General features: G+C 35.7%; 1 protein-coding gene across 5 annotated transcripts in view; it reads left to right on the top strand.

Annotated features, from left to right (window-relative positions):
* Positions 1-16074, top strand: part of DPP10 (dipeptidyl peptidase like 10) — a 1405070-nt gene that overhangs the window by 1287143 nt on the left and 101853 nt on the right. For all 5 annotated transcript variants that reach the window (XM_063790352.1, XM_515752.7, XM_003309203.5 and 2 more), the window contains one exon: positions 10283-10403. In XM_063790352.1, coding sequence (XP_063646422.1) covers positions 10283-10403 — 121 coding nt within the window. The remainder of the gene's footprint in view (positions 1-10282; positions 10404-16074) is intronic.

Here is a 16074-nt window from a genome sequence, read left to right on the forward strand (position 1 = left end):
TCATCTGTAAAGGATAATTTTAACCACTTCTTAGGTTTTTGTGAGTGCTTAGAAGCAACCAATAAATGTTAGTTCTCAAAAAAAAAAAATACATATATATAAGTTCTCAGAATCAAAGAGAAAGTTGGAATTTCAGGACTGGAAAATGAGCAGGAGTTAGGAGGGCCTACACGTTTTTGAACATAGGAATGTGTTCAGGAAAATCTGATGAGGTTGCTGCAACTGGAAGCCACGTTACTGGGCATGCACCACACCACCCTTGCTGGATGCTGAGGGTCTGCTGTTGCTCTTGCGAATAATTTTTCAATTACAGTTTTATTATCTCAAAATTCAGGGTCCTGGGTGGGGGCATGACCTAAGGATATTTTATCTGGATTTTGTCTTATGGTTAAAGGCTGAGTTGTACTTTCCACTGATACTCACATAATACAAAGATCCTCCAAAATAGAAAGGGAAGTCAGATGTGGAGTAGCCAAATAAGAGGAAAAAAATGTATACTAGGTAGCCAGTATAGAGAAAATGGGTGCATGGTCATTAATTTACCATCTTTAAATGCATATACTTATTTTCAGGGTAATTGGATAAAAATGTTTGATTCTTTCTAAATTGTAATTATATCTTTTATCTTTTCTAGCAAATTACTTACTACTAGCTTCCAGTAATTAAAAAAAAAAAAAATCAAACATCTGTGTACGGGTACATTGACCAATATCCATGAACTGATTTTGGTTTATTTAAACCTGTAGGCAACCATGAGAAGTATTAATATCACATCTTTACAAATGAGAAAACAGACTCAGAGAGATGAAGTAACACGATTGCCCAAATATTACAAAGAGCAATTGACACTGTCAGGATGAGATCTCATGTCTCTCTGATAGAAATTTCATTTTTCTACAGAACCATGAAAAAAGTTATCTTTCAGATAACATACTTGTCATTTCATTCACTATTGACTATCTCTACATTTCTTAGATCTCTTTTTTTCTGTATTTTTTTCATTACTAAAAATCGTGCTTTTATTTTTATTTTCCATTTTGAGTTCTATTGCAATCAGTCATATTAGGCAGTAACATTTTCTCCTAAATTAATGCCCTCATCCACTGGTTTTATTTTTCCTTATTCTCCATATCTGTACTAATTTGCATATGGTTTTAATGAAAAGTCACATTATAAAATAAGATCTTGTATTTTTTTAATCTTTATAACCTCAAGGCTCAGCACAGGGCCTAGCACATAGGAGGTGCCTGATACATATTTGCTTTATGATAATGGGCTCGAAGAAGGAAAATAAGGCATGACAATGGGGTGGCAAAGGAAAAGTGAAAAAGGAGAAGGTTGGGTAGAGAAGAAAATGGATATGCAATGACTAGATAAAACCATCTTCTAGCACTTCGACCCGCATAAATCAACACATAAGGGATTTTTAAATAACAGTTATAATATTGATAACTGTTTGTCTCCTGTGGGTTCCAGTTTATTTCTTGGGGCCTGTAAATATTTTTCTTAATGTTTTCAATTACCAAAGTGATTTATTCATCACAAGGTCTTCTCTTATGCTAAATAAGTTTTATGAACTGACATAGCCAAGAGAAAGTCTGTTATTATATTCCTTATATTCCATTTATTGGAGTTGATCTTTTTGCTAACTTTTATCTGGTATCCATTTATCTCCTAAAAAGCATGGATTAAAAGATAAGGCTTTAGGACTGGTAAGTGACTTACATAATTATGAATTTAAGACAAAGGGACATATTTCATTTCTTTGAAAATGCATAAAGTGCTGCAAAGGTTTTAAGAAATAAGAACTCTTTGAAAGGGCTTCCTGATATGAATAATTGCAAATGTCAAGGGATGAGAGTTTCCTGATAGTGATTCTATTTCTAGAATGTCAGGTACTGATGCAAAGGTGACATGAGTGATTTGAATGAGTTGTTCTATGTCTCAGAGATGGTCCCATAGAGAAATGAAAGCAGTGCTTTATAACCAACAGAGAGATTTATTTAAGGCCAAAATGTCAGAGGTAATCAAACTGTTTAATTTGTGCTCATGGTTTTGCTTTGCATTATATAAATGGACACACAGAATTTATTGTGTACTGACAAATTATGGAAACAGAATTTTATAAAAAGTAAACTTGAATGCTGCATTGTGGCTTTCAGTAAATTTTGATAAAAGTCTTTATGGTAATATTCTTAATGAAGTATAAATGCTAATATATATTCTATATAACATTTTTCCTTTTGCTTTAAGTTTATATTAGCATGCATGCAACAAAATATACAGAACTGATCCTCATGAACACTTCCATGTGCATGGTGCCAAGTGCAGAAACAAAACATCGTTCACACAATTGAAAAACCTGTATTCTGACACCTACCAGTAACTATTTACCCACAAAGATAATCATTATCCTGATTTGTAACATCGTTATTGGCTATCACAAATAGCATTACCACGAACATTTTTGTATGTGTCTTTTGATACAGAAATCTATCTATCTACCCATATAAGTTTCTGTTAGGTATATACCTTAGAGTGGAGTTGCTGAGTCAGACCTATGCTCAGCTTTGGTAAGAACTGTTAAAAGGATTGACAAATTGATTGTACCAATGTATTCTCCCACCAGCAGTGCAGGAGGGTTCCAATTGCTTCACATCCTTGACAACACTTATTAGTGGCTCTCTTTTTCATTTTAGCCATTCTAATTATAATACCAAAATATTTTGTGTGTGTGTTTGCTTATATATACTCCTACTACCAAAAGAATGTAAGTGACATAAATCAAAATAAGCACTTTTCATTTATCAATTTATACATCAAGATTTTAAAGAGTTATTCCTCCAAATGGTTTCGAGACTAAAATGTCGCATATTGCTGAGAGGAGGAAACTTTTCTTCAATATTCGATGATCCATCTAAAACTATGTCTTAAATATTTCAAAAATTTATATTTATTAAACAAATATAAAGGTTTTGCAACATCTTATGTAGATGATGGAATTCATGGTGTCTTATTCTTACAATATCTCTGATAAAAAATAACTGTAAATATACTTATATGTTTTAATATGGTCTATGTGATAACACTTTTTTATTTATTGAAATAAAATATAGCATGTTGGAGGTTTCTATGTGAAATAGAAACCTAATAGTGATTCTATTTCACTGAAGAATTTCCATGTGTCTCATTTATTTCCAAAACAATATTACATCAGATTAAAAGACAAATATTTAGTTTATTCTAAGATGTGTTCTTAAAGACATTGATAAACTGGCATGACTAAAAAATTAAATGAAATCAAATTTTTACCTCATAAAACAAAAGGTCTAAGGTTCCAGATAAATTTTGAAGCCAGTGTTTTGTCAGGGGCCATGGTAAGGCTGGAATTTGGGTGGTGGGCCGGGAGCCAAAAGGAGCTGAGGATATGGTTGCTGGAATGTTCAAGTTCTATTAGGCAGGGAAGAAGGTGAAAACTTCATAGGCTTTGAAAGATATGCAACCAGTGCTAAAAAGAGCTGCAGTGATTGACTCTGGAAGGTGAAGCTTAGGATTCAAGTGGGAGATACTAAAACACTAGCATTGGAATTCACAAACATTTTAGGCATGTACATTTAAGGCATATGTTAGGAATCATGACTCCATTTTGCCAATTATAATTCCTATTAGGCAGAATATCTGAATCATTCTTCTGCCAGCAGTCCCCCATGTCCATCACCTATTCTGTAACTATCACCAATTATTTTCCCCAATATTTTCCTAAAGCTGATTAAACACTCTTGGGTCATAAGAAATTTACATTTGTCAATAACTGAAAATAGTTGGTTCAAACTATGTGATCTAGCCTTCAAGCTGCCCTATGGTTTTGTACAAACTTAACCTTTAGAGCAACCATATCATCATATGTATATTATCACAAAAATTAATGTTGGTACTTTATTCATAAATAAACATGTATAATTTACATACATAAACTTGTATAAGTCATGTACAACAATAAATATAGTGACTAATCATCAGGGAAATGCAAATCAAAACTACAATGAGATACCACTTCACACCTGTCAAGACAGCTATTATAAAAAAAAAAAAGTGTTGGTAAAAATGTGGAGAAATTGGAACTCTCATACACTGTTCAGTATACAAAATAATCCAGGTACTATATGAAGACAGCATGAAAGTTCCTCAATAAATTAAAAATAAAACTACCTTATGATCTAGCAGTGCCAGTTCTGGGTATTTATTCAAAATAATTGAAATTGGAATCTCAAAGAGTTATTAGCACTCCTATGTTCATTGCAGCACTATTCACAATAGCCAGGATGTAGAAACAGTCTCAATGTCCATCAACAGATAAATGGTTAATGTGCCATATACATGCAATGGAATACTATGCAGGTTTTAAAAAGAAGGAAATTGTGCAATATGCAACAACACAAATGAACCTTGAAGACGTTATGCTAAGTGAAATAAGCCAGGCACAGAAAGACAAATACTGCATGATTCCCCTTTTATGGGGAATCAAAAATAGTCAAATACATAGATTTTAAGAGTGAAATGGTGGTTGCAAGGGGCTGAGGGAGAAGGGAAAATGGGAAGTTACTAATCAACCGACACAGAATTTCAGTCGAGTGAGATTAGTAAGCTCTAGAGATCAGCTGGACAGCATTATACCTACAGTCAATGATAATTCATTGTACGCTTACAAATTTAAGAGGGTAGATTTCATGTTGTGTTCTTATCACACAATTTTTTTAACTCTTTACAATATTTTCCTAGCCTTTTCTGTTTGACTACCTGCTTTCCACTTCTGTACCCTACTGTACCTCCTCCCATATTAAAAGGCAAACACAGATCCTTCCATAGTCTCTTCATGCTTTTGTGTATTTGTAAAATAGAGTCATGTATCACTTGACGGGGATATGTTCTGAGAAACGTGTTGTTAGGCAATTTTGTCGTTGTGCAAACATCATAGGGTATATCTATACACACCTGTTTTGTATAGCCTACGACGAATAGGCTATATGGTACAGTTTATTGGTCCTAAGCTACAAACCTCTAAAGCATGTTACTATACTGAATATTGTGGGCAACTGCAACACAATGGTATGTATCTTTGTATCAAACATATAGACACGTAGAAAAGACACAGAAAAAATAGAATATTAAAATCTCATGGACCACCCTTATGTATGTGGTCTGTTACTGACCAAAACATTGTAATGCAGTGCATGGCTATACTGTACAAGCAACTATAGTCATCCATTTTTGTACTGTTTCAGTAAAGGTTTCCAAATGGGAAAACAGATATTACTCTAGTGGTTCAGATAGAAGAGATTTAATACAGATAATTGTTACAAACAATGTCGTAAAGGCTGGAGGGGCCAAAGTGGTGGTATGCAGAACCTGTAAACACATGTTGCCATTATCAAGGCAGGACCCCGGAGCTTACACTCCCATCACCACTGCCACTGAGGTGCTATTGCTGAAGCTGGTGTGCCAGAGCCACTGCCAGATGCTTCCAGTTTCTGACTGGTAGAGCTCTCCTTTTTTTGCAGAAAGTAACTAGAAGTCAACTAGCAAAGAAGCTGAGAAGACTATTTTGAAAGGAAGTCTTAGAAATGTAAATTTCAGGCTTTCTAACCACCCCCAGTAATAAAAAACCATATAGGGGCAGGAGCGGGGCTGACGACCAACAGACAACTTCCAATGTTTATGTGTCGGTGAGATTACTGATAGTATAAATTTATGTTAGTATTGTCATTGTCTGGTATATAAAGATGGGCTCTCATTGAATTCTTTGTTGTTTTTGCTTTTCTTTGGTTTTCTGTCTTGCTTTTGTCACTTGACGATATCTCAGTGAAATTTTTCCAAGTCAACTTTATTCTTTTCCAAGCACAAATTTATTCTCTTCAAGTCATGAATGTTATTATATGGTGTGGATGAATAGTAATCCATCCAGGCATTCGATTATGATGAGTTTTCATCTTGACTCTTTGACAATTACGAAGAGTTTTCACTTTGACTCTTCTTGTTAGTTGAAATAAACATCACTGCTCATTGCTCTCTACAGGTTGGTGTATTTTGGTTTTTTTTTTTTTTTTTTTTTTTTTTACACAGCTAGGTCCCAGGTTTAGGATTGCTGGTGAGATGGAATATGTTTTGTTTGCAATTGCCATTTTATATTCCCAAATGGGCATAACACATTATAATTTTACAACTAAATTAGAAAAGGACAGTTTTCACTGCATCCCTGCCACCAATAGGCATTATCTGAGATACTTTCTTAATTACAATTTTATTTCCCAGAAAGCAAGCCATGGTAGAATGAATGCAAATACTATCCCAACTCCAGTGTAACTTTACAGATCTTTCCAAACCATTATAATGCATGGAGATTTTTGAATCATTCACCATTTTCAAATTTAAAGTTGTCATGAAAATTACTCAAATCAGTGAAGGCAGAATAGCGTTTCAGTAATATTTCAGCTAAAACAGGTCTAATGTTTAATTATGTATATTTTATTTTGTGTTTTTATTTTCTTTTAAGATGGCTAAAATTTTGTGAGAGTGCTGCTGTTGTAAGTTTGTATCTGCCATTGTCACAGGTTGAATCACTCATGGTAAGCTAATTTACATTGTAACTGCATTCCAACTCAAGATCTTCATAGACTTTAATATCAAATTTTCATTTCTTGCCACGTGTTCATCACAAGTTGTATGTCAGTATGGAGAGAATCTGCCTAATGGCTCTTCACCCAGAAATCCAGGCTGCTAGGTGTCCAGCATCTGGTGAATTTGCTGGTAGTTGTGGCAGAAGAGAAGGTGGCAAATTAAAAATTGACTCTTAAAGACTTCTGCCCAGCAGTGATGTATATTGGGTCCAATCATTTGTTAATGAGCAACATTGACTAATACATTGATTCGAATATCCCTTGAAACATTTATGACATATTTCCTAACTTGACATAATGCAGCACATAGTATTTCAATTGTTCTATTTTTTTGTGTGGTGACTTTACCCATTTTGAATTATTTTATGGGTAGAGTAAGACCATTGATTTTGAAAAACTGGAAGTTGACTGGCTCTGCAAATTGAAGAGTTAGCTGGTAAAATAGCTTTCCCTTTTTATTTGTTGTGCTGCTTAGGTGTTGTGTTTGTTCTTGCATTGCTATAGAGAAACACCTGAGACTGGGTAATTTATAAAGAAAAGAGGTTTAAGTGATTCAAGGTTCTGCAGGTTGTGCAAGCATGGCATACACATCTGCTCGGCTTCTGGGAAGGCCTCACTGGTGTTTACTCATGGCAGAAGGTAAAGCAGGAGCAGGCATATCACATGGCTAGAGAAGCAGTAAGACAGAGTGGAGTGGTGGGATGCCACACACTTTCGAACAGCCAGATCTCACACGAACCCACTCATATTGTGAGGACGGCACCCAGCTGTGAGGGATGCATGGCCATGACCTAAACCCCTCCCACCAGGCCTCATCTCCAACACTAGGGATTACATCTCAAAATGAGATTTGGCAGGGACATAGATCTAAACCATATCAGGCGACTCACTGAAGAAAATAATAGTATAAAAAATATTATGACAGTTTAATCAATAACGTTAGGATAAATAGCATTAGTGTGTGTCATATTTTCATTGTGATTAAATCTAAATGCAGCCCTTGATCATTGTCATTGGGATCCAGTTTAATTTCCTCAGAGTGCTCAGACAGTACCTGGGGATACTTGCAGCTCTCAAATGGTTGCTAGTGGTTAGAGTTTTCAATTATTGTTTGAAGCAAATACAACTCAAGGATAAACTTTGATAATTGAAAAGGGATTAGGATGTTAAAAATGCACACTTTCATGAAGACAGCTACTTATTTTTTATCCACTGAAGAAAACATCTTATGGACATTCTCTCATATTACAGCTTTCAGTGGCATGGCATTAAAATTCTGATTCCATATTGCTTGTTCTTCTACATTGAAGCAGATGTCAGTTTCATATGGATTCTGAGTATCCAATCTGTCAAATATAAATGTAATTACTGGTCAATAGTTTTGGATAATTTTTACATCTGTTGAAGTCGTGGAGGTTTTATTAATTATTTTGACTTAGATTTTATTCCCTTCAGAAAGCTGAGAATTTAGAACCATATTACTTTGGGTGAGGTCACCTCCACTCCTAATAAGAGCAACATGTGCTGAGTAGTCCAGCTGTGCATGATCTGTGCTGTTATGACTCACAAGTCCCACTAGAAGTTTCAGGTACAGGAAAGGAATTTCCTCCAAGTAAGGAAAACGTTGTGCACCTGCGTTGTATACTGTTTGTGAAAAGCAAGAGGATGCAGTATTGGAAAGGTGTAAAGCTTATGCTTTAGTTGGCTAGAACAAAGTTCATATTTTTTCTCAGTTATCAGGGGTCGTGAAAGTCATTAAATCCAACTTCTATCCAGTGTTAGGGAAACTGAGAGGTAATTCTCAAACTTTTGCCTAAGTGTGATCCACATAATTTTAGTAATAAGCTTATTTCCTATTTCATTGTCTCACCTGAGAACTTTCTAACTGAGGTGGAAGCAATAAATATTATTTGTTAATAGCTCTCTCCTCCTCCATGTCCCTTGCCTTCCTACTATTAATACTACCACTATTGCTGCTACTGTTCTGCTCCTACTCCTAATACATATTTAACTAATATAACATGTACTCTACCAGACAAAACGTTGGGATAATTTACATATCAGCTAAAGCTGTAGAGGCTTCATTTTGACTTAGAGTTTGTTGCCTCCAAAACTCTTAACATTCTGAACCAGGTTATCTTGTGTACAGTCCACCCTGCTTTTAGTAATACCCCAATGTGCTATTTATTCTGCATTCATCATCTCATTTATTCTTCACCACAGATCTGTAAGGTATGTGTGAGCCTTATTCACATTTTATAAAGTAGAGGACTGAGATTTAGAAAGGTTAAGAATGTTATCAAGGTCATTAGGATTTTAAATTTAGGCTGCCTGGCTATAAAGCCCATGCTTTTAAGCACCGTGCAGTACCCTTTTTTATTTATTTTTAAATTCTTACTCTGATATTGAGATTCTCACCTGTGGTATAAAAAAGATCCTGTTGTAGCGGTGGAATTAATAATTAAATACACCCACCTGTAAATGCTTATTAAATCACCAGAATTAAAATAGAATATCCATGAAATGTTCTAGATGTTAAAATTGCTCTTGTCACTGTGCACACCAAGATTTAAAACCTAGGGCCTCGTAATTATTCAGACAATTGTTTTGGAAGTTCTTGTGTTTTCTCTATTTGCTACTGTGTGTTAATTCTATAGCATGCTAGGATACACGGGCCCTATGTCATCTTTCACCTTCTTAGTAGAATGTTTGATCTAAACAGCAATTTGGCCTGCCCTGGACAATGTTGTGCTTCCCCTAACCACAGAAACATGGTTCTCTGGAAGATTATAGTACCACATGGGTCAGCAGTTTCAAGTATTTGGCATTGAACACATTGTAAAGCGAATTATAAATAATTTTATCCTGAATTGTCTATATCATAGGCACATTGTGACATTGTTTAGTGTGCACCGTTGTTCCTGTTGTTGGGGCTATTGTTGATATTATTTTGGCAGACTGTGCTATGTTCAAATTAAAACTCTCTCTGGAACTCTCAGTTACAAGGTTATTATTATTGCCGTACTATTTACAAAAGAGTTGCCAAGACTGGTGCACTGGAAGCTGTGTTCCACTTATCAATTCAAAGGAATTTTATTATCGTTTCTACCATCAGTGAATCTGTGAGCTGAGCTAGATAGAATCAGAGAGATTATCTAGCGATTATTTTATTGATCACCAAATGCATTTTTGTAAAAGTAAAGACCCCAAATTGAGGCTCTTCAAACAGTCAGTTGGTGTTACTAAAATGGCTTATAGTTACAGTTATCAGTCTCTTGAGTAAGCAAAATGTTATCTCAAAGCCAAACCAATGTTGTGGTATGGAGAGAGATTATTAAGTAGTTGAAATATTGTTTCTGAAAATATGGATTTAAAAGCATCAATACCAAGTGCCATGGAATTTCCAAATGACAACTTGATATTGATACAATAAAACAGAAAAAGCCATTAATAATTGAAAGCAATAAAAACATATGCCTTGAATAAAAACAACTTGAAGCCCGTAAATAATACAACATGGCTATTCAGTGATCATTCTGTAATATTAAAGTTTCAAAAGGCATCCTAACGTGTTGGATTTTTTGTTTGTTTCACATTTCCTGATCCAGATTTATATTTTTGAAAATAATATCTACTATCAACCTGATATAAAGAGCAGTTCATTGCGACTGACATCTTCTGGAAAAGAAGAAATAATTTTTAATGGGATTGCTGACTGGTTATATGAAGGTGAGTTGATCAGATTTAGTTTCAAAGGAAACAAATGACATATTTTTATACAAAATCTACCAAAAAAATCTATTCATTCCGGAGCAATACTTACAGCACAATTTCTTCTCATTTTCTCTCAAAATTGCCCTCATGCTTTCATATCTTTGCAGTGCTTATATTTTGTGTGGTTGAGATTTACATCTACTTACATGATTCCATGTTTGGTGTATATATGTACATATAGGCTAGGTAGATATTATTTGTGAGGACAACTAATGAAAGTAAATGGTTACCTTATGTCACTTTGGAATTAGATGCTGAATTTTTTCTGACTGTCTGGGAAAGAAGAAACAGAAACCTTTATTTCTAAAAAAAAAAAAAAAAATGCATAAAAAGCCACCTGATTTTAGTTATTTCCATTAGGGACATTCTGTCACACTTTATAAGCTATTGCAGAGGGAGCAAAATAAAACCCACATAAAGAGTTATTTTCAATATCTATTGAATCAAGTTTTAGTAATAGCTGAGAATATAAAAATAAATCAGGTGATGAAAATTTATCCAGTTTTTATCACGTACCAATTAGCAGCTGAGTTCTACATATAGATTGCCTGGGGAAGACTCAAAGTATGAGTTTATTACCTAGGTTTGAGATGCTTCAGCTGATTTTGGCAAAATATGTCAAGATTTAAAGTAAGTCTACCTTATTATAAATTATAAAGCTATGAATCATTCAAAAAGTGAATTTTATTTCATGGGCAATATTTGCAAATGTAATCTCTCTACCTCAGATTTGACATTTTTAATTCTATAAGAAAAGTGAATAATTTAGACCAGTTATTCATTCATTCACTCTTTCACTCAAATGATATCATTGAAGGCCTACTGTATTCTGGATAGATGTCTAGGTGCCAGGATAAAAGACGGAGCAAAAAGTACTGCTCTAATAAACCATATATTTACGTGAAATATTTTGTTAGGTGGAGCTATTTTATTAAAGAAGAGATGTTGTAACCCTTGAGATTTATATGTATATGTGTACATGTATATTTATATCTATAATAGATTTCTGTGTACATGCCAGCATCAAATAAGATTTTTAGAGGCTACAATTTATTGTGAAGAGCAGTGAGAGCTTCCCCGAAAATATTAACAATAAGTATGCTGTGAAAGTATATATTAGAAAAAGAAATACACAGGTAAGGAGTGTTCATTGGTTGAGAGTTACAGAATCTAAATCTGGCTTTTCTATTTCAAAGAGATAAATTACTGGAGGGGACTGGGATGGCCCCCAGAATTTAATAAACAGGTGGACAACACATTTAAAATCTGGTTAGTTCTGGCAGTCTAGGTAGCAGGAGCTAATTGAAGTGCAGACACTAAGACGTGCCCTTTTTCTTCAAAATATTGTTGGTACTGTGTGACACCCTGACAGATGAAGAAACCATGTTAATGCAGTGTGGTAAGTAGTTGAATCTTAATCAACACAGAATTCTATGGAATAACAAAGGAATGATACCATTCTAGGGATTTGCAAGCATTTTTTCTAAAGGAGAAACCCTGGCCAACAACAGTAGCTCAAGCCTGTAATCTCAGAGCTGTGGGAGGCCAAGGTGGGAGAATTATTCAAAGCCAGGAGTTCCATACCAGCCTAGGCAACATAGCAAGGTTTTCATTTCTACTAAAAAAATTTTAAAAATTAGCCAGATGTGATGGCATGCACCTGTGTTCCCAGCTGAAGTGAGAGGATTGTTAATGAGAGAGGATTGCTTGAGCTCAGGAGTTGAAGACTGCAATGAGCTATCATCCAGGCCCCTGAACTCCAGCTTAAGCAAGAGTGAGATCCTTACCTCTTAAAATGAGGGAGAGAGAGAAAAAGAGAGAGAGAGAGAAGAGAGAGAGAGCATCTGAGTCAAGCCTGAACAGTTAACAAGTGTTACGCATGAGAAGAAATTAGGAAGGAAAAATCTAAGCAGATGTAACAATTTGCAAAAACCCACAAGTGTGTCCCTAGGGAACCAAAGTCTCCTTGATATAATTGGGCCATAAAATTTGAGACAAAGGAAGGTAGCAAGAAGCAAGGGATAGTGACCTCTATCAATGATTTGGAATTTCAATTATTTTCCTACCATTTAATAGAAAAACTAATAGAAGTTTTCAAGTAAGGGAGTGACAAGATTGGATCTTCCATATGAACAGATTGTTTTTGTGACAGCGGGAACCTGGGGTCTAATAGTGGAAAGAAACGGTGAGCGGCTGTAAGGCTTCTTCTATGTTCTATCAAGAGATAATGAGCAATGGAACTAGGGTTAAAGCAGTAAAAAGGAGGAAAGATTCTAAAATTGATGAGACAATGAAATATATAGGTCTTAGTGGCTAAGCAGATGGGGTGAATGATAAGAAGTCAAGGATGGTTCTGTGTCTTCTGGTTTGGGTCACTAGTAAGTAGTGGTGGCAGACATAGTGAGCAAGCATTAACAAGGAGCAGTAGGTTTCAGGGAAGAGAAGACTAGATTAGCAGCAATGCGGGCATTGAACCACGTACTGACGTGCTCCCTTGGTGATAAAAGGTGGTCTGTAACGTCGATGAAGTTTTCAGTCAACTGAGGGTATACTCAATGTAGACCACGCTTATTGTGCTGTTCCGTCCCGAATTAAGATGACTTGGGTCTCTGTCCTATTGAAAAGGCTCCATACATTTATAAGAAAATTTTAAGGAGAGAAATTAGAGACCGTTTCCTGACAAATACGGTAATTTTCTTAACTAAAGAATAAAAATCTATGTATTTGGTCTGAGAGTAAACTGTTTGTAGGGATTGTGGAGAGCAGAACAAACGGGTAGTACAAACTTTTGTGATGATGCTGTAGGTCTGACACATTCCAAAGGGGAAAGGAAAAAGTATAGTTTTTGCCATACTTTGGGCTCCTATGTTGCCGTTAACTAGGAAATGCTGTACGTGTATGTGATTTAATCATCACAATGTTTGTGCATCTAATCATTTACTAAGAAACTAAGATGCGCCCAGTGCTGTGGCTCATGCCAGCAATCCTAGCACTTTGAGGGGGCGAGGTGGGCAGATCACTTGAGCCCAGGATTTCAAGACCAGCCTGGGCAATATGGCAAAATCCTGTCTCTACTAAAAATACAAAAAAAGTCTGGGTGTGGTGGCTTATACCTGTAATCCCAGCATTTTGGGAGGCCAAGGCCGGCGGATCATGAGGTCAGGAGATTGAGACCATCCTGGCCAACATGGTGAAACCCCGTCTCTACTAAAAATACAAAAATTAGCTGGGCGTGCTGGTGCGTACCTGTAATCCCAGATACTCGGGAGGCTGAGGCAGGAAAATCGCTTGAACCAGGGAGTCGGAGGTTGCAGAGCCAAGATCATGCCACTGCACTCCAGCCTGGTGACAGAGCAAGACTCTGTCTCAAAAAAAAAAAAAAAAAAAAAAAATTAACTGGGTGGGGTGGTGGGGTAGCACATACCTGTGTTCCCCCCTACTCTGGAAGCTGAGGTAGGAGGATCACCTAAGCCAGGAAGTTGAGGCTGCAGTGAGCCAAGATCATGCCACTGCACTCCAGCCTGGGCAACAGAAGTGAGACCCTGTCTCAAAAGAAAAAATTTATAAAAGAAACCAAGACTCAGAGAGGATCAGTGATTTAGACATGGCCTCAGAGCTAATGAGTGGGAGAGCCAACATTTGAATGTGTGTCTTTTGTTCCTAAAGCCAGGGCTTAGTCACTAGTCTACTCTACTTGTTATAGGGGGATGTCCTTCACTGTTCCCCAAGACACAACACACGTTTTGGGACCTAAATTGTCAGATTTCAGTGATCTGTTTCCTCAGCCAAAGACTCATCCTACTGCCCATGGACTTACTCTAATCCTCACTGCATTTCCAGGAGGAACCCTACCCATGACTTCAATGTTAAGGTTTGGCAGAGGGATGTAAGCTATTCAGATGTTTTTGATTTTCCCTCACTATTTTGACTGCTACCCCCAACCTCTGCTTCAAGAGTCCTACATGCACCTTACCCTCCCACTATCACCTTGCTTGTGGAATGTGCCAGGAGCTCCCAAGCTCCAGAGCTTTTTTTCCCCTTTAATGCACTCACTGAAACACAATGATATTGCCTAGGGAATGCATGTAATTTCAACGTTATGTGTGTGATACTCTGGTGTGGAGATTTCCTTTTTATTACTTTACAGGAGTCAATTACAATCTAAATTAGCATGTATGGGAGACACAGAAAGTAACATGTAACATTTCAACTTTTTTAAAATTGAAATTTACCTTTTGTAAATGTCATAGAAAAAAAAGATGAGAGAAAGAGTGACATAAAAGACAATAAAATGTTTTTACAGTAAGCTTTAAGGGCATGTCTTAATCTTTTAAGACCAGGCCAATCTGTAAGAGTGGCTGCTGCCCCCAACTAGTCACTAAATAGAGTCCTTAAAAGTGTCAGTTTTAAGAATCTTTGTCTCTATTTTTAGTATTGTTTAGTTCCTAAAGAAAGTAAAGCAATATAAAGTATAATGCATTTTAAACAGCGAAGTCAGAAAAATAAGAAAATGCTCAAAAAGGAAGATTATTTAAAATATAATTCGCACAAAACAAGTATAATGTTATTCACTTAAATTGCTGTATTTAACCTAGCAATGTAATTAAATATGATATCAGATCAAAGTTTTACTTTAAAAACTTTTAAAATGTTACTAAAAAGAAAGTTTACAGTTACCCACTTCACAGCTTTGAAAATTTCCATAAAGCATTTAATCTATTAAATAGGAAAAAAATGACTCACTTTCAAATATTTAAGCATATAGAATAATGGAACTAATATGCTTAAGTGATTTACAGATATATTTTAGAACCTTGTATATTTAAGGGATTATTCCTTAAAGTTTAATCCAACAGCTGTGGAGCAAATATATCTGCCAGGCATTATCTAAGAGCAATACGATGAGAAATACGGGTTTCCATGTCTTGGATATTTCCAACTTAGTGTAGTGATAAACAATAAACAACTATTGTATTGGGAACCATTTGGAGCATAGTAAATATAAATATAAATAGGATTTATTTCACATACTAAATAGAATTATAAGTAGAACTAAGTTTGATAGGATGGAGGAATGTCAGGTGCTTCATAGATGACATGGGCCTTGTGTTGGTATTCAAGAATGACAAGAATGAAAAGGTGTGGAAAAATTCACGAGATAAGCAATATTCTTATCAGCAGATTCTGATTGTTACACTTTTTTTGTTGAAATAAAACAGGGCAAAATGCCTATTTCACCTTCATGTTTGTTTCACATTAATGTTTCACATTAATGTCTTTTGGCGACATGAAATTGCATTCATTTCATCATTGATTCAACAAATATTTATTGAGCACTTACTCAGTGTCATCTATGGGGCTGCAGCATGGGAGTCACAGGAAGGCAGGGTTATCAGTAGTGCTGAGTCTCCAGAGGTCAAACAAGGGAAGGATTCCAAAGCTTTTGTTGGATTTGCTCATAGATCATTGATGGCCTTGACAGGAGTAAAATCAGTTAATTGGTGGGGCCAAATCCAAGACTGCAGTGGATGGACATGTAAATGGGGAGTGAGAAAGTTATGAATAGAGACTATTCTTTCAAGGAATTTGACAGTGAAATGCAGAAAATTGAAAAAAAAAAAATCAA

The sequence above is a fragment of the Pan troglodytes genome, chromosome 13, assembly GCF_028858775.2.
Source record: "Pan troglodytes isolate AG18354 chromosome 13, NHGRI_mPanTro3-v2.0_pri, whole genome shotgun sequence".
NCBI classification, from domain to species: Eukaryota; Metazoa; Chordata; class Mammalia; order Primates; family Hominidae; genus Pan; species Pan troglodytes.